Source organism: Canis lupus, chromosome 5, assembly GCF_048164855.1.
Source record: "Canis lupus baileyi chromosome 5, mCanLup2.hap1, whole genome shotgun sequence".
Classification (NCBI taxonomy): Eukaryota; Metazoa; Chordata; class Mammalia; order Carnivora; family Canidae; genus Canis; species Canis lupus.
In genome coordinates this window covers 7,244,704-7,267,300 of record NC_132842.1, presented here as the reverse complement: position 1 = coordinate 7,267,300, position 22,597 = coordinate 7,244,704, and the positions used below count along the sequence as shown (strand labels likewise).

Below are 22,597 nucleotides of genomic sequence, written 5' to 3'. Positions count from 1 at the left end.
GACAAGAACAGCAGCAAGGACTTGAAGATAGCTATAATAATTATTCTCAAGATTTAAAGAAAAATATGAACACAATGAGACAAGAAATTGAAAGAAACAAAAAATGGATCTACGTGTAACTTTCAAGGCTGAAAAACAATATCTAAATGGACTTTATAGAAGATTTATTACTGGTAAAACAAAATATCAGTTAACTTGAAAACATAGCAGTAGAAGCTGTTCATACTGAAATATAAAGAAAAAAAGATTGAAGAAAATGAATCAAACCTTAATGATTTGTGGAACAATATTAAGTGGTCCAGAGGAAAAGCATAAAATATTAGAAGAAATAATGGCTGGAGTTATTCTAAATATGATGAAAGCTGTAAATCCACAGACCAAAGAAGTTCAATAAACCCCTGGGGGAAGAAAAGGAATTAATAGAAAAGTTTTATAGGCAGCCAGAAGTTGGCAGGGAAAGGACACCTTACTTACAGGGAAATATAAATAAGAATTAACACCAACTTCTCACCAGAGACAAAAGTTAAGTCTGGAAACAATGGAATAATGACATCTTTACAGCATTGAAAGGGGAAAAAAACTCTTCAGAAAATAGAGGACACTAAAAAAAATAAAAAATAAAATAAAATAAATAAAAAAAAACAAACAAACAAAAAAAAAAGAAAATAGAGGACACTTCTCAACTGGCTTTATGAATCTAGCATTACCCTAAGAGCAAAACCAGTCAAAGATATTATAAGAAAAGAAAATATAGACCAATATCCCTCAGGAGAACATATGTAACAAATCCTTAACAAAATATTAGCAATTGAATCCAGCAATATATAAAAAGGATAACATATTATCCTGGTTTTTATCCCGGGAATGCAAGATTATTGTAATATGAAAAAAAGAATCCACATATTTGATCTTATTAAGGTAATAAAGGAAAAAAATCATACCATTTCATTAAATACAGAAAAAAAACCGTGACAAAATTCATTGCTAATGTTAAGAACATTTAACAATCTAGTAGAAGGATGCTTAATCTGGTAAAGGATGTCTGAAAAACCTACAGAAACATAGCTAATGGTGCAGTGCTACACACATTTTCCATAAAATCAGAAATCAGCAAGGAAGGCTGCTTTCACTTCTACTGAATACTGTACTGAATGAAGATCCTAGCCAGTGGAATAAGGCTCAAAAAAGAGAGAAAAGGCATCCCTATAGGAAAGGAAAATTGGCTTTACTCACAAATGGCATGGTTGCCTATGTATAGCATCAAAGGACTACAAAAAGTTGCCACCAGAAATAAATGAATTAAAGCAAGTTCACCAGAATCAAGTCAATATGCAAACATACAAAGATGTGTTAGCACATACAACATAAATCCATGTAGTTGATTATCCATACAAATGGAGTACCACTCTGCATTAACAAAAATGAACTACTGAAACACATACAAGATCATACTGGATCTCAAAAACTATATACTGAAGGGAAGAAGCCATACCCTAAGGATTACCTACTGTGTAATTTCACGTATATGTCCCTGTAGAACACAAAGAACCCATTTATAAGGACACAGAACAGACTCGTGGTTTCTTTGGGCTGGAGTTTGGGGGGACTAGTTGCAAAGGGTCATGAAGGAGTTTTGTGCATTTAAAATGGGTATATTTCATTTGTAAACTATACTTTAATAGACGGGGTTTTTAATTTTATTTTTTAAAGGTTTTTTATTTATTCATCTGAGAGAGAGAGCATGAGCAGAAGGAGAGGGAGAGAGGGAGTGGGAGAAGCAGACCCCCCACCCCCACTACTGGGCAGGGAGCCCAACATGGGACTTGATCTCAGGACTCCAGGATCATGACCCAAGCTGAAGGCAGACGCTCAACCAACTGAGCCACCCAGGCGCCCCAATAGAAGGTTTTTCAAGTTAATTAAAATGTAGGCATCCTTGCTAAGCAAAAATAAAATGTAATGATATGAACTGCTAATGACTAATTCATTTAAAGCATTTGGAGAGAGATGTTTATCTACATCTTGCCTCAGCTTAGCACTTCACGCGCTGCTGGGATGAACAGGGGAGTCCTGTGTCCTGGGGACCATGGCGGGAACACCAGGCAGGAGGGTGGGGGGCTCGAGGGAAGTAGAAGGAAAACCTGTGCTCACACTTATTCCTTCACAATTAACCCATCATTTTCCGGGTGCCAGCACCGTGCTATGGAAAATCCCCTCTCTGTTCCCTCCAGCTGGCTCTGGGAAGCCCCTCTTTCCAGAAGGAGGATCATATAACCTGGAACTCCAGGTGAAAACCCTGTTCAAGTGGAATAATTTATGCAATCTGCCATATTACCAGTCGCATAACTTGAATATTATGTGAGGTTGTGTTCTCCTGCGACACCTGTGGGCTTCTGAGTAATGTCCTATTGAAATTTATTGTACAGCAGCTATGTGTTCGGTGCCCACTGCGTGTCAGAAACTGTGCTTGTGGCTGAGAATAACACAGACATGTCCCTGCCTTGTCAGAGGAGCCACTTGGGATGGTTGAACAAACTGGGTTGAATTCAAAACACTCGGTTCTTATCCTGATTCTGCCCTTAATTATGGAGTGACCCTGAACAAGCCACTTAACCTCTCAGGGCTTCACTTTTCTCATCTTCCAAATTTCAATTTTAAGAATTTTAAATATTCCAGTAATAATTTCCAGTGTGATAGCCACTGTTAATACCCACTGCTAATGGGACCATTTTTTGGGAGCTTGTCTGTGAGATTTGGTGGGAGGGATTCAGCACAGAGGGCTGTGCCACACAGCTTGTGGCACAGTGACATCATCTATCCTTTTGGGAATCCTTTGCTTAGGCCATAATGCTTATCCCCAGTGGCACATAAGAATCATCTGAGAAGTTGAAAGAACTCCCAATGCCCAAGCTGCACAGTAGACCAATTAAATCAGAATCTCTCGGGGGGATAGGACCCAGGTGCCAGTCACTTTTCAACACACCTAATCATCTGTTTATTTATCCTTTGCCTACCTGTGACCCCTCTTCCCTGCACCCCTTTGAAATAAGTAGCTCCATGGGATTTGTCACATGGCATTGAATTTGAGCACGCCATTTTGATTGCTGGCAGTGTTGCTGTGGGCATTCAGCGATTACTACTGTCAGAAGGTCAGGGCATGAGAGTTGAGCCCAAGGCATATCTGAGCCTATGGGTCAGTCCATACATCTACCATCTAGGAAGGAATTTCACATTGTCCTTTGTTCATTATTATCAGCATTACTACTTAAATCATGTATTTATCAATATTTATGGAGCGCCTGCTGTGAGCAGCCCTGTGTCCTGGAGGCTGTGGAGAGCAAAAATTAACGACATAGGGGTAATTGCAGGTGCAAAGTCCCTGTGGCAGAAAGGAGCCTAGCCAGTCAGAAGAACAGAAAGGACGCCTGTGTTGCTACAGCAGGGATTGCCGACTGCCTGTAATGTGAGAAAAGTGGTGATTTGGAGAAGGGCCAGACTTCCCTGTGCCTTGTGGGCAGAGCTGTAGCTACAGAGAACATGGGAGGAACTTATCCTCCATGCATTGTTTCCATTCGTGGTGACTTTGAGCAATATACTGACTGTAAGACCACAATAAAAAGACACTATTAGCCAAAGCAATGAGGGCATAATTATGAGTCATTCAGAGGGGATAACCCAAGAGTAGTACATTTGCATTTGGTTCCCTTCCAGACAAAACTGCAAGCCCCACCCCTGGGGCCAGGTTTGTGCCAGACACTGTTATAAGCACTTTATGCCCTCGCTGAATCTCCATTACCAGCCTATGAGATATGAATGACTATTGCCCTTTTCATGGATACACAGAGAGATTAATAAGTTGCCCGCAGTCACATGGCTGCTAAGTGGTAAAACTAGAAATTGAACCCAGGCAATCTCTTTCTGGATGGCCAGTTAATCAGTACAGAGCTGATGTTGGAACATGATGATGGCTCTGCTTGTTGGCTCATGTTGGAATGTTTTATCTTTATTTAGCAAAACCGGAAGACAGGATGGGTTTTGAGTTGAAGGTAACATGGCAGATGGCATTTGCATGAAGACATCACTCCCATGTGGTGATACACAGTAATTGTATTACAGTCCATGAACCAGAAAACAAAACAAAACAAAAAAAACAGTAACAGCCAACTGAAATTTCAGGGAAACTTTAGGTATTATATGATAGGTATAACACTACTGTCTTTGAGGCTGATGGAATAAATTCACTTGATGGATGTGCTATCATAAAACTGTCCTGCCCCAAAGATATACTTAATATAGGACTTGGAAAAAGGCTAAGTGTTTGACTAGATTCTTATGAAGCCAGATGCAAACCACACGTTTTCTACTCTCTGGGGTAAGAAACAAGGGTGCTCTGGAAACTATATGGAAAATTATATGGATATTGTGATATTATGCATGCAAGCAGCCCACATAAAATCCAGGCAAAAACAGTAAATTGCCAAGAGCCTTGAGGTCATCTGAAATCATTATCATTGCAACCATCAACACTGAGTACTAAGTTTTAGTGGTCTGTGATTACATGATATTTGGTATGTGGATCTATGTAAATAAGAAGGACACTCTTATTCTCTTTTTTTTAATTTTTTTTAATTTATTTATGATAGTCACACAGAGAAAGAGAGAGAGAGAGAGAGAGGCAGAGACACAGGCAGAGGGAGAAGCAGGCTCCATGCACCAGGAGCCCGACGTGGGATTCGATCCCGGGTCTTCAGGATCGCGCCCTGGGCCAAAGGCAGGTGCCAAACCGCTGCGCCACCCAGGGATCCCACTCTTATTCTCTTTTAACTGATACACTGAAATAGTCCATAGCCAAATCAACATTTGTTGAGTATCTATTCCATATCAAGCAGTATCTCCTTTCGCCCTCAGACTAGCTCTGCTAAGGGAAATGAATCCTCATCCTTAAAGATAAGGAAACAGAGACCAAGTGAGTCTAAGTAACATGCCAAAGTTTCACAGTAGCCAGGTTGGTATTTGATCCAAAGTGGAACCACAAAAGACCCTGAATAGTCCAAAGCAGTCTTTAGAAAGAGCAAAGCTAGAGGCATCATACTTCCCAATTTCAAAATATATTACAAAGCTATAATAATCAACATAGTATGGTATTGGCATAAAAACAGACACATAGATCAATGGAACATAAGAGGGAGCCCAGAAATATGGTCCTACACATATATAATCACTTTATGAAAAAGGAGCCAAGAATATTACAATGAGGAAAGAATAGTCTCTTTGATAAGTGGTGCTAGGAAAACTGGACAGCCTCATGCAAAAGAATGACACTGGACCATCATGTTACACCAAACACAAAAATTAACTCTAAAATGGATTTAGGACTGGAACATAAGGCCTGAAACCATGAAATTCCTAGAAAAAAAAAAACATAGGCAGTAAGCTTTTTGACATAGGTCTTGGCAATGAATTTTTGAAACTAACACCAAAGGGAAAAGCAACAAAGAAGAAATAAACAAATGGAACTACCTCAAAGTGAACAGCTTCTACGTAGTAAATGAGACCATCAACAAAATGAAAAGGCAACCTACTGAATGGGACAAAATATTGGCAAATCATATTTTTGATAAGAGGTTAATATCCAGAGTATGTATAACTCAATACCAAAACCCCCAAGCAATCCAATTTTTTTAAATGGAGGGATCTGAATAGATATTTTTCCAAAGAAGACATAGATGACCAACAGGTACATGAAAAGATACTCAACTCTGTTAATCATCAGGGAAATGCAAATGAAAACCACAATGAGATACCTCTCACACCTGTGAGAATGACCAGTATCAAAAAGACAGGAATGTGGAGAAAAAGGAACCCTCATATGCTGTTGGTGGGATGGTAAATTGGTGCAGCCACTGTGGAAAACAACATGGAGGTCTCTCAGAAAATAAAATTAGAACCACCATGTAATCCAGTAATTCCACTTCTGAGTATTTATCTAAAGAAAAAAAAAACAGTAACTCAAAAAGATATATGCACACCCATGTTCATTGCTGCACTGTTTACAATAGCCAAAATATGGAAACAAGAGTGTCCATCAGTGGATGAATGGTCAATAATATTGTCATGACGTTGTACTGGGTTGAGCATTGAATGTATAGGATTCTTGAATCACTGTGTTCTACACCTGAAAGTAATATAACATTGTATGTCAACTATACTTCAATAATAAAAACTTAAAAATAAAAATAAAACGAAGTGCACATCTACAATGGAATATTATCTGGCCATAAAAAATGAAATGAAATCTTACCATTTGTGAGACTATGGTTGGGCGTTGAGGGCATAATGCTAAAGTGAAATGAGTCAGAGAAAGACAAATCCCATATGACCTCTTTTATATGTGGAATAAAAAAAAAAACTCAGATACAGAGAATAGATTGGTGGTTGCGAGAGGAAGGGGTGTGAGAAATGGGTGAAGGGGGTCAAAGGTTAAAAAAAGCCTTTAAGATATAAAAGACCAAGTAATAAGGGTATTTCAGGCACCACGATGGGAGGAAGACAGGGTAGGCAGGAAGACCTATTTCGGTGCAGGGAATGCCTATCCTAACGTTACAGATGTTATTCTCCGAGCACCATAAGCCATATTCCTAAAGGCTCCATTCTTGCAGCTGACATCTTGAACAGGGAAAGAGAAAGTGATGTTTCCAAGGTCACTTGGGCTCAAGGAGGGAGGGGTGTTGGGGCCACTGGATTTTTCATTATCACACGTTCAAGTTTGTGTTTCAATTTGGGGCTTGCAAACGATTCCCAGGCGCATCTACCAAGCCATTAAAAAAAAATAAAAATGTGCTTGGTTCCAAAGCTGATGCTTTCAGCTGCTCCCTGTAAAAACATGTCAATGAGAGTTTATGCCTCTTGTCCAAGATGCGCTGACCAGAGTAAGAAAAGGCTCCTATTTTTTTGCAGACACAGACACGAAAGTCTGGTTGTCAGTTGGCAGCTAAACCTCAGATGTTGGTTGCAGTAGCAATATTATATACAATCTTCACTTCCTTCCCTTCCTCACTGAAATAAATATTCAGCTGCAGGGCTGTTTACCCAGACCCGCTTCTGAAGACTGTCAGGCAGGCGGTTGCCGCGATGTCAGTAAGGCAGAGCCAATTGAGGCTGATTTCTTTTATTCGACAGCTGCAGAACCAGGAGCTGCTGAGGGCGATGATGAAGAAGGCTGAGCTGGAAATCAGTGGCAAAGTGATGGAAACCATGAAGAGGCTGGAGGACCCCGTACAGCGCCAGCGTGTCCTGGTAGAACAGGACCGGCAAAAATACCTACATGAAGAGGAGAGGATCGTCAAGAAGCTGTGGTGAGTGCCAGGCACCTGTTGCGTGTTTAGCCGTGTCACCCCAAAAAGGACCCTGTCCTCGCCAACGAGGAGGCCCTTCCTAATGGTGCTCTCTCCCACTCTCTTTATTGAGCACCTGCTGTGTGCAAGGTAGACTTCTGTGGTTCTGGGTGTCCGTGGACTCTAAGCACTCCTCCCACCAGACCCAGAAAGTTCAACCGTGCTCGCCTCTTTAAAAGCCAGAGCACCACACTCCTTCGTAGGGCTCAGCAACACATCAAATTAATGGAAGCAAGTGGCAAAACCCAATGATAAATGGGAAGGCTGCCTTTAATCTCAATAAATGAATACTAATAGCCAAAATAATGGTGTTAAAATTATCTTCCTATTATTCAGTTGTAGTTAAAAGCACAAAAGAAGAATTTAAATGTAAAGTATGTCTGATCCAGGAATGAAAGATGCCTCCTTGAATGTTATCAATCTTCTATGAGGTTCTTATTGAAAGCATCTATCAAGTTCCACTATTGAAATGAGCAGTTTTATTACTCCCAAGTCACTAGGGCAGGCACATCTTTTATGGTAATATGTGTTTTGTTATGCAATGAAGATTTATCATAGAATGAATTTCACCTTCTAGTATAAGGAATAGTGATTTTTCTAGGTTCTCCTACTATTGGTAAATCTCTTCTTAAATCTCCCAAATTGGGACTATAAAGATGCAACTTTCAAATTCTTCAGATGAGCAGAAAAGACCAAAAGTCTCCATGATGGAAAGTGTTATTTTCTATCACCTATTTGATACTTAAGCTTGTATCACCTCAGATGCCAACCCAGTGTGTCTAATTAAAAATAGAATATCCCTCTCAGTAGCAGTCCGGGATGGGAGGGGGAGGGAATCAGTTAAAGTTCTTTTTTCCTAAAAAATTGAGTTTGACCACTGTTCACCGACATCTCAATTGCTTCTAAAATTTTATGTAGTTACTGACTCTGTAGACATTTCATCACCCACTGTGAAGCAATAAGGCTGTTGTTTGTCTGAAATGTTTTTGTAGCAGCCAGTTGTCCAAAATCTAGGTATTAAGATTCTTCTTGAAAACTTCTTTAAAAATACGTAGGCTTTTAAGAATATTTTCTAAGTTTTCCAACTGAATGTTGAAAAAGTAAATTTTCTTCTTTTAAAAATTATGTTTCTTGATTAGCTGAGGTATGTTTTGCTTCTGGCTTAGAAAAGGCATCTTTAATGTCAATACTACCCTGAGTCTAGTAACCCAGCCCAAGAGTGAGACAGGAAGGGGAACAGGGAGCGTATCGTGGGAGGACTCTGTGGGTGGGCTGCACATGAATGAAACGTGCCCAGGGCACACGAGGAACTCCAATCTGGCAAAGCAGAACATATGAGTGTGCATATAGCACAAAATGGGTGACTCACGAGTGCCAGGTGAACCTACAAGAAGGAGAGATTCTTTTGGGCCCCAGGGATCAAGAAAACTTAACCGGAAATTAGTTATTTTTCATATGACCCCAGACCATGAGCAGTGCCATGTGTCGTAGGGTCTCACAGACGGTTTGTTAAATGGAACCAAGATGGCCTGGAGGACAGGCCATCAGTGGAGGCTCGTGGGGGTGGGGAGGCTCCCAGGCAGAGGAACCCTGTGAGGCAGGAAGGGGCAAGGTGTTGTGGGAGAATTGGGAGTCATCCACTTTGGTGGGAGAGTGGGGTACAAGGTACTAGATCATGTCTCCTATCTGGGTAATGCCATTGCCACCTGCTTGGTGACTGCCCAGATCTCAGACCACACTCACGCCCGGCAGGCCCGCTCGATGTCTGCGGGGTCTTTGTTGAACAGAAACCCGAATCCCTGGCTTTTCATGAAAGCTTTTGGGTCCAACTCCAGATTCAGAACTTCCCTGGGCGAAGCTTAAGAATGTGCACTTCACAAAGCTTCAGGGGAAATTCTGAAGTGTCTTCACATCTGACAGTTACTGCGGCCTGATGAGGAGGCCACTGAAGCTTTCTGCTTTAAGGACGTAGCAAAGTCGGAGCTGTATTTCAGAAAGGTCCCTCTGGTGATCACGTGCGGGATAACGGAGGAGGAAACGTCGCTGTCAGGGAAACCTATTGGAAGTGCTCTGAACAGTCCGGTCAAAAGTCATTAAGGTCTGAATCAAGGAGTAGAAATAGGAATGAGAAGAGAAATCAAATGAAATGGACTGATTAGAGGGATCAGAGTAGGGAGAGAGAGTGAGTTACAAAAGACAGCCAGAAATTTCAACTCTGGAACATTAGGAAAGCAGTTCTTCTCCCCTGTCACTCCCCAGCCTTCTCCTTACGAGCACACACTTGTGTGTGCGCGCACACACGCAGACACACACACACTGGAAAGTATGTTCCTTTGGGCATCGTGAGAGGGTTAAGTTACTGGTGAGCCATTCAGTTGGCAGAGAAATGAAATTTAAGTCTAGAACTGTGGAGAGAAATTCAATCAAGATCCTTTCTCTTTGGTGGGTTTCTACTTGGAATTAATAATTGAGCTTCTAATAATAGAGGAAATACTTTTCAACAGATTTGATGCTTCCTTTTAACTAAGGTAGAATGAAAAGAAACACACAAATAGAATGGATTTACATGTAAACCACAGCATCTGTGAACATCTGGCATTCCTTTGAGCAGAGTTCGCATCTCAAAGTCATATTGATTACGTAATATTGAAAATGTTTTCAGCATTCATTTTAGCTCCCCGATCTCTGTTACATTTTGAATGAACAAAAGCTATCTGACTGCTTTATAACAGATGTCATAAACATATGAACGGAGTTGACATTGTTGTATCCAATAATATCAATACACTTTCATGTATGTTCCTTGATTGACAAAGGAAAAGCTGTGACATTTAAGGGTCTCCTGTGTGCAGAGTTATGAAATCCAAGAGGCATGCTGTGTAGAAGAGATTAAAATAGAATTTTAGGCAGACTGCCTTTGGGTCAGATGATAGCTTCTAGGAGGATTCATTGCAGCCTGGCAGGCTTGTGGATTGTTAATGGAACCGTGATAACATTTGGGTCTTAGCTCTTCTCTCAAAACTCAGAAGGGCTGGACAGTGTGTCCCGTCTGCCACGAAAATATTTCAGTTTGGTGATGAAATGGAAAATAACTTTTCCCCACACAGGTGCCATATTTAGAACTCTTATAAGGAGTGGCACACGCTCTCTCCTCAGGGATGTGGTTGCTGTAGGAAGTTTCCTGTGGCGGGTTGGGGGGGCCTCATATAACACTGGGTACCTTTCCATAGTTTGCAAATGTGGACAGGGAGCAGGTGAGGCTTTCCCCTTTGGTGTTGAAGTTGCATCATTTCATCTGAAAGGATCATGGTTTTAGTCCATTTTCTATCATAGAATGAGAGACATCACCAAAAACCCCATCCCACTTCAGTATGGTGGATGAAGTTTGCCCCATGGTCCTTGTTAAACATACATAGATAGCATCCTGCCGAATCCCTCCCGCAGGGCCGAGCCACCCATCATTCTGCGCACCCACGTAGTGGGGAGGGTCCTGGCAGGCCATGGTTTTGTAGATCACTGGTGTCTTCTCTCACTCTTCCGGCTGCTTCAAGCCCTGCCTGCACCAGCAGGTGGAATGCTGTTCACCTGCTGCCACCTAGTGGTTCTTCATCTCTCAACATCCTTTTCCTCCGCCTTCTTTAAGAAAGGTTTTCTGTTGTCAGATTCAGATTTACAGACAACTGAAGTGACACAAACGTGTGTTTAGGATGGGGCTATTAATGTGCCCAGGGGACGGGATGTTGTTAGTTGGTTGGTTTGGTTGGTTGGTTGGTTTACATCTTGAAGCGGAAGACCTTAATTTAGTTCTGTTGGAACTCCAGCAGTACCATAGGGTAACATAGGGTAACAGTGTAACATAGGGGATGTGTTTGTGTGTGCACATGTGTGTGTGTTTCTCTCACTCCCTCTCTCTTAGAGACACATATCAGAAATCAGAACTGTGATCATTTTTCCTCTGCAGCTTAGAGCGGAAAGTCAGTCCTTATCAATGATATCATCAGTGTAAACCAGAGGTTCTCGATCAGGGGCAAATCTGTGCTCCTCCCCACCCCTCCCCGCCTCTTCCTTCCCCGGGGACATTGTACCAATGTCTGGACACATCCTTGTTTCTCACAGGCTGGGGGTGGGTGCCCTGAGCATCTAGTGTGTAGAGGGCAGGGGTGCTGCTGGACACCCTACGATGTACAGCACAGGAGCCTACAAGAAAGAATTAAACAGCCCCAAATATCAAGTTCCAAGTTGAGAGAGCTGCTATAAACCAGTGGGACCCCCTCTTTCTGCCCCGCGATAGTGTGCACACCCTGTCCCCTCTGTCACATCACACAGCGTGCACACCCTTCATTGGCATCAGGATCCCCCACTGAAAATAAGGGATGGGTCCTTTGTCAGCCAGCTGCCATCTTCCCTCTGGCCAACCTGGGCGTCCCCATGAGCATGTCCTGGGAAGATCTTCCTTGCACCCTCCTTACACCTCAGCAGAATATTTAAGGCAAACCAAGCTACTCTGGTGGGGAGGCTTGGACGAACCCTTTGCTCCTGCAGCTTTAGGAGGACCTCGGTGTTCACTCCCATCCTCTGGTCTCCCCCCACCCCCACCCCACAGTGAGCTGGAAGACTTTGTTGAAGATTTAAAGAAGGACTCTACATCGGCTGGCCGCGTGGTCACTCTAAAAGACGTGGAAGATGGGGCTTTCCTCCTGCGACAAGTGGGAGAAGCTGTGGCTTCCCTGAAAGGTGAGCCTCCTCCTGGAAGGGAGAAGTCAGAAGCAAGTCTTCGGGGGATGGGGTGTAAAAATCTGCCCAGTAGTGAAGGATTCGTTCATTCATGCACACAGAGGTATTCATGAAACACCTACGTTTGCCGGGCCCTGTTCTAGGCACTTGGGCTGTACCACTGAACAAAATAGGCAAATGTCCCTGTCTTCTTGGAGATTATATTTCAGCGGGTGCTGTAAGATTGAGGACTCGGTAATACGAGTGATAGTTTCTCTCTGCTGGGCTCTTGCAGTGTGGGCACTTGTGCCAAATTCATTTAAAATGATGCTAAGGGACAGTTGCCTTTATCCCAAGTATACAGACAGGAAATGAGGCGCAGAGGACCTCTGTCCTTGCCCAAGGTCACTTGGAACCCGGTGTCCGACCAGCATCTGCTTCCTGAAGATGTGTGCGGGGTGCTCCAGCCGATAAGCCCCACGCTCCTACCCCTAGTCCAGCATGCACGCCGGATAGGGGCTTGTTCCATTTTTTCTCCTACAACTCACCATCTGCTCTTGGCCTGCAGGAGAATTTCCAACCCTACAAAACAAGATGCGAGCCATCTTACGCATAGAAGTAGAGGCCGTGCGGTTTCTGAAGGAGGAGCCCCACCGGCTGGACAGTCTACTGCAGAGAGTGCGGAGCATGACCGACACCCTGACCATGTTGCGGAGGTAACCGGGCCTCTCCAGGGGTGGGGGAAGGTCATGAAGAGAGGCAGCAGCTCCCTCCCACCCCCAGAATTCTATTGCAACATGAATGAAGAACCGATTCTTCAGCACAGGCTCGCTGCTGCGTTTGGCACATCCTACAGTGTAACATTAGCAAACACAGTAAACATTTAAAAAAATCATTTGGTTCTTTTCAGTAGCATTTTAAAGTTGAAGAATGGATCAAAATATTTTACTAGCCTCCTTCACTTCAGGAACACAGATGCCTTCTGTGCGTGGTGCTGCCTCAGAGAGAGGGAGGGCAGGAGGCAGGAGAGATTTACAACTGGAAGTTGCCTTCATGACGGTGACTAGTGATGGTGGAAGAGAGGGCACAGTAGCATGAGAGAGAATGGGTTGGACAGGTCCTTGGGGATTCTTGGAGATTGAAGGAATGGGGTGGGTAAAAGAAACAGATGGGATGCCTGCGTGGCTCAGTGGTTGAGCATCTGCCTTCGGCTTAGGCCGTGATCCCAGGGTCCCAGGATCGAGTCCCACCTTGTTCTCTCCAAGAAGAGCCTGCTTCTCCCTCTGTCTGTGTCTGCCTCTCTCTCTGTATCTCTCATGAAGAAATAAATAAAATCTTGTTAAAAAAAAAAAAAAACAGAAACGGAAGTGAGTAGTACAAGAGAGTCCCCGAATACAATGTCTTTTTTCAAATAAAAAAGGAGAGAAAGTTTTAATAAGAAAAATAAGGGACTGATTAAGGATTATAGGTCAGGTTCGACATTGTCTGATATATAAATATCTTGATCATAGCAACAACCCCCAAGGAAAGCCTTAGAAGAGATTCTTATCTCCCGTCCTTGTCCTCACCATTATTATATGCTTTCTCTTTTTTTAAGATTTGATTTATTTATTTATTTATTTATTTAGAGCATAAGCAAGGGAAGCAAGAGAGGGAGGAAGCAGGCTCCCACTGAGCAGGGAGCCCAATGCAGGGCTTGATCCCAGGACCCTGGGATATGACCTGAGCCAAAGGCAGATACTCAACCACTGAGGCACCCAGGCGCCCCTCATTATTACATTCTATAGAAAAATATCTGAGGATCAAAAAGGTAAAGTTCCCAATACCGTCTAGCTAGACCTTGCAGAACCAATGAGATTCAAGCACAGGGCTGTCTGACCCCAAAGCCATGTCCTTGCCACTGCATCATGGGTGGAAATAGACAAAGAGCATCAGATGACCCCAAAAGGCAAAGGAGGATGAGGACTAGCCTAGCTGTTGGGTTTGAGGTCACTGTCGACCTGGCAGAATGGCTCGGTGGAGTCCAGGTAGAGAAGCCTGACCACACGAGGCTGAGCAACGTGAAGAGCAAGCAGGAGGAATTAAATACAGGTGACGCTTGAACAGCCCAGGTTTGAACTGCACGGGTCCACTTAGATCAAGATTTCTTTTGAGAAATACAGGACAGTACTGTCAATGTATTTTCTCTCCCTTGAGATTTTCTTACATTTTCTTTTCTCTAGCTTACTTTGTTGTAAGAATACAGTTATAACGTACAAAATGTATGTTAATCAACTGCTTGTGATATAGGTAAGGCTTCTGGTCAACAGTAGGCCATTAGTTGTTAAGTTTTGTAGGGAGACAGAAGTTACACATGGATTTTCGACTGTAGAGGGTCGGGACCCCGAACCCACACGGTGTTCAAGGGTCAGCTGTATGAACTGCCCTCCCCAGGGGCTTGGCGGTGAAAGGAGGAGAGCATGGAGGGCTTAGGAAGCTCTGGGGGTTGGAACTGAGCATCTCTGGGGGCTTCCAGCCAGGACCCGGTGCAGGAGTTGTTGTTAGAAGCATGTGTTCCCTGTGGAACTGGGCAGGACAGCATGGTGCCAGTGGGAAAGGAGAGACAGGCCATCTCATGAGGGAGAAACAGAGAAAGCAGCTACCAGAGACAGCCAGGAAGCACTTGGAGGACATTAGGAAGTTGCTATGGAAACCCTCAACCCTGGAGAGCTGCTACTCTCGATTTTACAATGTCTTAATTTTGCAATAACAACTTGCCTGGCTTTGGTACGACACAGCATTCAGGCTAATGCCATCAGAATAGAATGCAAGCTACCTATTTTAAGAGTTAATACTGCTGTGTATGGTTTCTCCCAGACATGTCACCGATGGGCTCTTGAAAGGGACAGATGCAGCCCAGGCTGCTCAGTATGTCGCTATGGAGAAGGCCACGGCCGCGGAAGTCCTGAAGAACCAGGAGGAGGCTCCCCATAGCCCAGGCCAGCACCCCCACGCTGCAGGGGTGCCCGGCGACATGAAGTCAGAAGTGGTGCCCTTGACCGTCCACCATGCACAGAGCTCCCCCGTGGTCATCCAGCCCTCCCAGCTGTCTGCCGCCCTGCTCAACCCCGCCCAGCACCTGCCTGCAGGGACTGGTCCTCACCTAGCCGGCCCTCCAGCCGCCACGCAGGAAGGGACCTCAGCCCTGCCATCGACCCAGGCTCCTCAGTCCCCGCAGACGCCCATGAATGGCTCCACCATGCAGAGCTTGTTCATCGAGGAAATCCACAGCGTGAGTGCCAAGAACAGAGCGGTGTCTATTGAGGTAGGGTCCCACTTCCATTTTTCACCCCATAAAGGAATAACACCTGGTCCCTTCCCTTGGAGAATTTCCAGCCTGGTTGTCAGATGTACTTCTTATATATATGTATGTATAAAAGGTAGATTTTTTTTTGTATATATATATATATATATATATATATATATATATATATATATCTCAAAGATAGATTTTAGCACTATAAATAGGTTTCAACATCCAGATTAAGAGAAAGGTCACTGGATTTCAAGAACGATGAAACACCCCAACCTGGCGGAAGGGGAGGCCCTGGTGTGCCTTGGAGTGTTTACCAGCTGACTCTCTGGGGGGAAACGCCCTGATTTGTAGAATTTGTCAATTTTGAGTTACAACAGGGTATCAGTGAGCATGTAATTGGGGAGAAATGAGTCAGCTCTCCTGAGCCAGTGCGTGCGGGCTCACACTTAACCACTGGTGGGTGCAGGCCTACGGAGGGCTTGCCACTGGGCTCGAAAAATCAGTAGAATCTGGGTAAGCAGAGCAGGGTGTTGAGGGCATGCTGCGGCAGAGGAATGTTGGAGCAAAGGGAGCCACAAGGAAACCTGTTTAAGGGGAACAAGACAGAAGAGATGAGGCCGGCAAAACAGGCTGGAACCAGATTTGGGGGAGCTTGTAAACCAGTCTGAGATATATCTCAGGGTCATGGTCTGGGCATCCCCAAAATGCTGCATCTTGGGCCAGCGACTAAAAAATAGCATCTTCAGAAAATTACTCTGAAACAAGATACATAATTGATTAAGATGATGGGTCTGGAATTAAGGGTGCTGGATAGGAAGTCATTAGCATGATCTTAGGGAGGCAGAGGCAGTCAAAATGCAAAGAGAAGATGAGGCCGTAAAGTCACAGAACAGATAACATGCCACATTTTTACAGATTCTTTTTATCAAGAGATCATTGCTTCTTCCTTTCTCTTGCCCTGTGCATCCTCCACCCATGACCCCAGACCCTGGTCCTCACCATCCTGCCTCTCTCTCTCGCATCAGCAGTAGATAATTCAGATTCGAGAAAAAAACAAACCTCTTCAAACTGCCAAGGCCACAGTCACGGCAACTGGGCCTCCGAACACTAGGTAGCTCCTGTCTGCCCCAAAGTCAGTAGCTGTGCCCCTAATCCAAGCCAACCACTTACAAAAAGTGAGTCATGGGAGGGGCAGTGTGTGATCACCTGATGGTGATTCCATCCTTTCATGCCCAGCGGGGACAGGGGTGCAACCCGAAAATACATTTCCTCCTGAGAACGTGTCCGTGTGGAAATGCTGTCAGTAGGAGGACTCCTTTATTCAACAAATATCTTTTGAGAACCTGCCAGGCGTAGTGATCATTGTTATGTGTGTGGTTTAAGTTTCCACTTATGAGTCATCTCTAAAAATGCCCCGATCAGCAGTAAGGAGGCCTGAGCCTTTCTGCCCACTCCTCTGCTGAAGAATGAGGTGAGCTTCCTTCGCAACAGGTGTCTGAGCCCCATCGTGCACCAAGTCCTACAGGCTCTGGGGCAGGCAGTGAACAGAGGCGACAAAGTCTGTGCTTTCAAGAAACCTATCTGCTTGTAGGGAGAGATCGAGAACCAGTGTATCCCAGATGATAATAAATGCTAGGAAGGAAAAATAAAGTGGAGGGGCGGGGAGGTTGGTAAGGATGGTGATGGTGGAGGTTCTCGTTTCCATAGCATGAATCTCAAGCAAATCTCTCATCTCACTGGGCTCCAGTGTCTCCTGTGTAAAATGTGTTGATAAAATGATCTCTGTCTTTTTCAATTCTTACCTTGTGGGATTTTAGTAATCTTGGCGCTAATTTCCCCTTTGCCCATCTGGAAGGTTTCCTGAACCATCCCAAAATCATAGAAAAATGTTCTCTTAAAAAATGTGCAGGTGTTTAGAAATGCATTTCATGCATTTCTCCCTGTTGTAGGACTTGATGGAACTTAGAGGTAATCTAAATAACCCCCACTGTATACGTAAGAATATTCGACCCAGAGGCCCTATAGCAATTCTTAGACAGGCATGGAATGGAGGTGTGGGTGTCTTTGTTCCTGGTGTTTTGGGTTTTGTTCCTGTCTGTTTGCACATCTCCTCTATGATGAAAACTTGGTTTAGAGAACAGAAACCTGGTTATGGGATGCATACTTTGGAAAGCATATCCCTGTGTCTTTTTTATTACCATTGGGAAAGTAGCAATAAATGCTCAATAATCATTTAATGAACGAATTTGGGTTTCTGAACTTGCTTCTGTGCGAATGAATGTCAGTCACTTGGGCTTAAGTGACAGAGAGCCCAGGAGCAGGTTTATCTGATTGCACAAATGTCTCTCAGCATGGACACCAGAGCATGATTTTATCAACAGTTTACCTGCGTTACACCTCCCCCTACACCAACATGAAATCTCTAATTAGCTTTCCCTGTGGTTTCTAAACTTTCTTCACTTGTGATTTTCCTTCAGAAAGCAGAAAGGAAATGGGAAGAGAAAAGGCAAAATCTGGACCACTATAACGGGAAAGAATTTGAGAAGCTGCTAGAAGAAGCTCAGGCCAATATCATGAAGTCAATTCCAAACCTGGAGATGCCACCAGCCTCCGGCCTGCAATCAAAGGGTGATGCTCCAGGAGACAAGCTAGAACTTTCAGGTGAGGTGCTCACCGAGCCGGGTGGCCTTGGCTGCCTTCGGGTCAGTGTTGGGCTGCCCACTTATGCATGAACTGGCCAACAGGCCCAGTCTCTCACTTCTCAAGGATTTTATAAAATTATAAACTTGGAAGACCAAATCCTCAAGTATGACTGGATTCTCACTACCTCTTTTTAATCAAAACCATAGCAGGGAAACTGTGTTCTAGACTAGGATACTAGAATAGTGCCCAGTAAAGAAAAATATAGATTCCCGGCTCCCACATTTCCTATGAATTTATGACACTTCACAGCACCAGCTGGGAGAATAAGAGGGCTGCATTTAAAGTAAGAGCTTTTCATATGCTGCAGGAAGAAAATGTCAGCCTTTATGAGCTCCCAAGGGGATATTAGATCATAAGGCGAAATTACATTTTTTAAATCAAAATTATTAGATTGTATATTGAACCAACTAAACTATGGAAGTTAAGCATCAGTGTGTCACTAACAACATAAAATTACTGTCGGAAAACCCAGCCTACTAAATCTCCAACCAACGAGCCACATGCCTTATATACTCTGATTTCGAGTTGTGTACAGAGCCACGATTATACCTGCAGCCCAGTGTCTCAGGGCCACATTCCATGATGCCTCGTCCAGGAGCTAAAATTAATTTGAACAGGAATCGCCATCCTGATTGCATGTCCGGGAACATGAAAGTAGATACATTTTAGAACCACTGAAGCCCTGTCGGTTTTCCTTTCCCAAAGCTGCTCTAAAATTCCACCCACTGAAACTCTTTCCATCAGCCTGTGCTAAGTTTTTCACCCCCTTTTCCCACCTGCCAGCTGTGTAGGCCAGCTTAGGTACCCTGGAGGGGTCAGACAGCATGTGCCCGCAAAGGAAGGGGTCTGGGAGGGGTGATGGCTCTGCTCTTACCCAGACAGCTTTTCTCCCAAAGTTCCCATGAGGAACTTCTCCTGGGTAAGGACCTCGTTCCGTTTCTATCTGACCTAAATTGGCTTTCCCCATTATTAATTTTGTCAGGTAGTGCCTGCATGTTTTATAATCACAAATAAATGATTAAAAAATAGTTAAAATTAGAACTGTCCCTTCTCATGATTATACAGCAAAAATAATCACACTACATTCTGTTAACTTACCACATTTGGGCTTTTCATTCCTTCAGATTAAAAATGTTTGCATGAAGTATTTTTAAAATATTAGTCTCCAAAGTATTTTTCACTCGTTAAAATGTTATCATTCTATCTTATTTTTTTAAGTACACTCTACACCCAACATGGGGCTTAAACTCATGGCCCTGAGATCAAGAGTCCATGCTCCACCACCTGAGCCAGCCAGACTACCTTGCTTTTTGTTTTTTTAACACATGGCCTGATTTCTTGTCAGAAAGAGTCCACTAATGTACAGGCTGCCAGAAATGCATAAGGGTACAGTCCGTTACCTGCAAATGTTGGTTTCTATCATTTTTACTTGTTTGTCGTGGATGTTATTGCTTTTATGTATTTGTGTGTACTAATGAGGTAAAATCCTATGCTGAGGGTTTTAAAAAAAACTTTTTGTATTTCCCTTTGTGTGATCTACTTAGATAATGGGGTGGACCGCTAGCTTCTAAACATCTATGGAAAAGTTAGGGATCGCAGCCTCATTCCATGTTAAAGAAAAATCATTCACAGAGCTATGTGTTCAAAAGAGCAGGGAAGACTTGATTCAGGACGGCACTGGGGGAGAGAAATTGAACTCAACTCTGAACGCAGCATATCAAGGGTAGGAAGATTCTTGCCAAGGGCTTGGATGTCCAGGGTGGGGAATGAAGAACCAGATCAGATGTCAAGAATGGGAGGATTCTTACTAAACTGATTTAGCAGAATTCTTTGTGAAAACTGGGCTGAAGTGACCAAGGGCAAAGCCCAGTGGAGAAGAGGGCTCAGAGGAGCCTCACCAAAGCTGATCAGAGAGGCATTCTTTGTCCTTATACAGGAGAGGAGACCTGGGCTCCCCCTAGGGTCCATCAGCCTGTGCCAGTCCCTTGAGGGACACCCAAAGCTGCTGAGGCCATCCCTGGCCAGGCTGCTGCTGGCTTAGGATCCAGCCAGGTGTCCCCATGCTTTTCAGGCCTTGGAACCCAGTACCCTCACGCATGAGACTAGCATCACCCACTACACACAACTGTGGGCATTTCACCCTGATGATTTACCCACATCCTTATTACAATCTTATGGAAACCTCTCAAACAACTCTGACTACATGAATCAGAAGAGACGAATACATCCAGGGAGGGCAGGCCTCATTCCTAGGGAGAGCTGGGGCAAAGCCGGGTTGGGAGTTCCGACCCTGAATTTCTGGCTTCCCTGCTTTAGGGAACCCTTGGGTTGAGTGCTGGTAAAAGGCAGGGGTAAGGGGTATTAGTAATGGCGGGAATGGGGCTGACTGGTTTTTTAATTTTATTTTATTTAAATTCAGTTTGCCAACATATAGTATAACACCCAATGCTCATCTCCTCATGTGTGGGGCTGACTGTTTAAATTTTATTAAGTGCTTTTGCGGGGACATTTTTCTGGAGAAAGCTAAGCAGATATCTGCATTTTCTAACCTGTGGTGTCAATCCTAATTTATACCTGTGCGTTTCCGTGTTTACTGCCTCCTTTCATCAGCAAAGAACCCTTTCCAGCCCCATAGCTGTAGCCAAAACTACATTCTCTTCCTGATTTTGTTTTCTGTTTCATGTGCCTCCCGTTTTCCTTCTGGCCCCTCAGTGACCGGATTCCATCCTGACATCCCCTGCATGAACACTTCCTGCTCACTCTGTCTTTCAGCCTTCAGAGATGGAGGCTTTTGAGGCCATGCAAGGTGTTCTAGATTTGTCTTTCGTTCTTTTTTTAAGATTTTATTTATTTATTTTGGGGATACAGAGATAGGGAGCAGGGGGAGAAGAAGAGGGAGAGGGACAAGCAGACTGCTTGCTGAGCATAGAGCCCAGCCTACAGCTCAATCCCATGATCCTGAGATCATGACCTGAGCTGAAACCAAGAGTTGCCGCTTAACTGACTGAGCCAACCTGGCACCCTTGGATTTGTCTTTGGGCCCCAATATTCCATCTCCCCAAGTAATATCCAGATTTTTTGTTTAGTAATGATACCTCATACTTGCATTGCATTTACAACAAGCCAGTGAGCACTGTTCCAAATGCTTCGTGTATTTTAAGTTATTTCATCCTCACAGCCCCCCAGTAGAGAAGATTACCATAATGGGCACATTTAACAGATGAGAAAACTGAGGCAGAGAGAAGTCAGAAGGTCCTTGTTCAGGACCTTTCTGAGATTTCAAGTGAGTCAGGCTTTTAGGGTCTATACCTTTAATAATCAAACTGTGGAGAGACTAGAAAATGTTAAAGTCAGATTACATCAAGTTTATAGAAATACACTGTTCTGGATGTTATCTTGCAAAGAGATTATTTTTAAATGACACACTGTTTTCCAGAAGACTCTCCAAATTCAGAACAAGACTTGGACAAGCTGGGGGGTAAGTCCCCACCTCCTCCTCCCCCGCCCCCTCGGCGGAGCTACCTGCCAGGATCAGGGCTCACCACCACGAGGTCCGGCGATGTGGTCTACACCAGCAGGAAGGAGAACATCACCGCTAAGGTCTGACGGGTTAAGCACTGGTAAACTGGTCTCTGGGTTCAAATGATACCCTTAGACAAGCTTCTCTCTATTCTCCTTTGTAACACAAAAAGTAGTAAGGCAGAGAAGGAGAGAATTGACTACGCTAAATCACAGGAAGGCCCCACAGATGGGAAAATCTCAGCCAGTGTTATTGGACTAGACTCAGCACCACGAGCTTTATCCTTACTTGACTTTTAGCTGCGACAATGTAAAATGCAAATCGTGAGCTACTTCCCCCAGCAAGGCGCCGTAAGATTGAAAATGGGCGTAGAAGCAGAAGCAAAAGCAAGGCCATCTTAAAAAGCTAAGTGAGATTCTCTCACAGAGTTGTGAGAGTCTGTACAGAAAGCTGTTCAATGAGCTTTAGCTTCCACTTAACTTGGCAAGTTTTGTTGTTTGTGCTAAATGTATGATACAATCGCCAAGGAGATGTAGTATGGGCAGGCCTTTCTCAAAGGCACCAAATGTTGAGTAGTTAGAATTTTATTAAAGGTCTTCAGTCCATTCATCAAAATGGCAGCTTGTACAAACAAAAACCCAAACTAAATGCAAGGGGATATTACAGTCTTTGAACTCGATTCAAAGAGATAGGAGACCAGTGTACCAGCCAGTAAGGGAACCTGTGTTCTTGTGATCTGGCCCTCTTTTTGCCAGCACCTTGAGGTGTTAAGCCAAAATCTGTGATTCGAATCTTCCACAGGCAAGCAGTGATGATGCTGGACCAAGCCCCCAGGCTAGAGCCACCAAATGTCCAACAGAGGAACCTGCTTCTGCCTGGACCCCATCCCCACCACCAGTCGCTACCTCCTCCTCAAAGGATGAGGAGGAAGAAGAGGAAGGGGACAAAATAATGGCAGAACTCCAGGTACGT

The 22,597-nt window shown here is 43.9% G+C and overlaps 1 protein-coding gene across 22 annotated transcripts in view; it reads left to right on the top strand.

Annotated features, from left to right (window-relative positions):
* Positions 1 to 22,597, top strand: part of KIAA1217 (KIAA1217 ortholog) — a 433,418-nt gene that overhangs the window by 398,947 nt on the left and 11,874 nt on the right. For 21 of the 22 annotated variants that reach the window (XM_072825344.1, XM_072825343.1, XM_072825342.1 and 18 more), the window contains 7 exons: positions 7,180 to 7,355; positions 11,998 to 12,128; positions 12,676 to 12,823; positions 14,964 to 15,411; positions 17,880 to 18,063; positions 21,542 to 21,705; positions 22,427 to 22,591. In XM_072825344.1, the coding sequence (XP_072681445.1) occupies positions 7,180 to 7,355; positions 11,998 to 12,128; positions 12,676 to 12,823; positions 14,964 to 15,411; positions 17,880 to 18,063; positions 21,542 to 21,705; positions 22,427 to 22,591 (1,416 nt within the window). The remainder of the gene's footprint in view (positions 1 to 7,179; positions 7,356 to 11,997; positions 12,129 to 12,675; positions 12,824 to 14,963; positions 15,412 to 17,879; positions 18,064 to 21,541; positions 21,706 to 22,426; positions 22,592 to 22,597) is intronic. The other variant, XM_072825351.1, reaches the window with a different exon arrangement.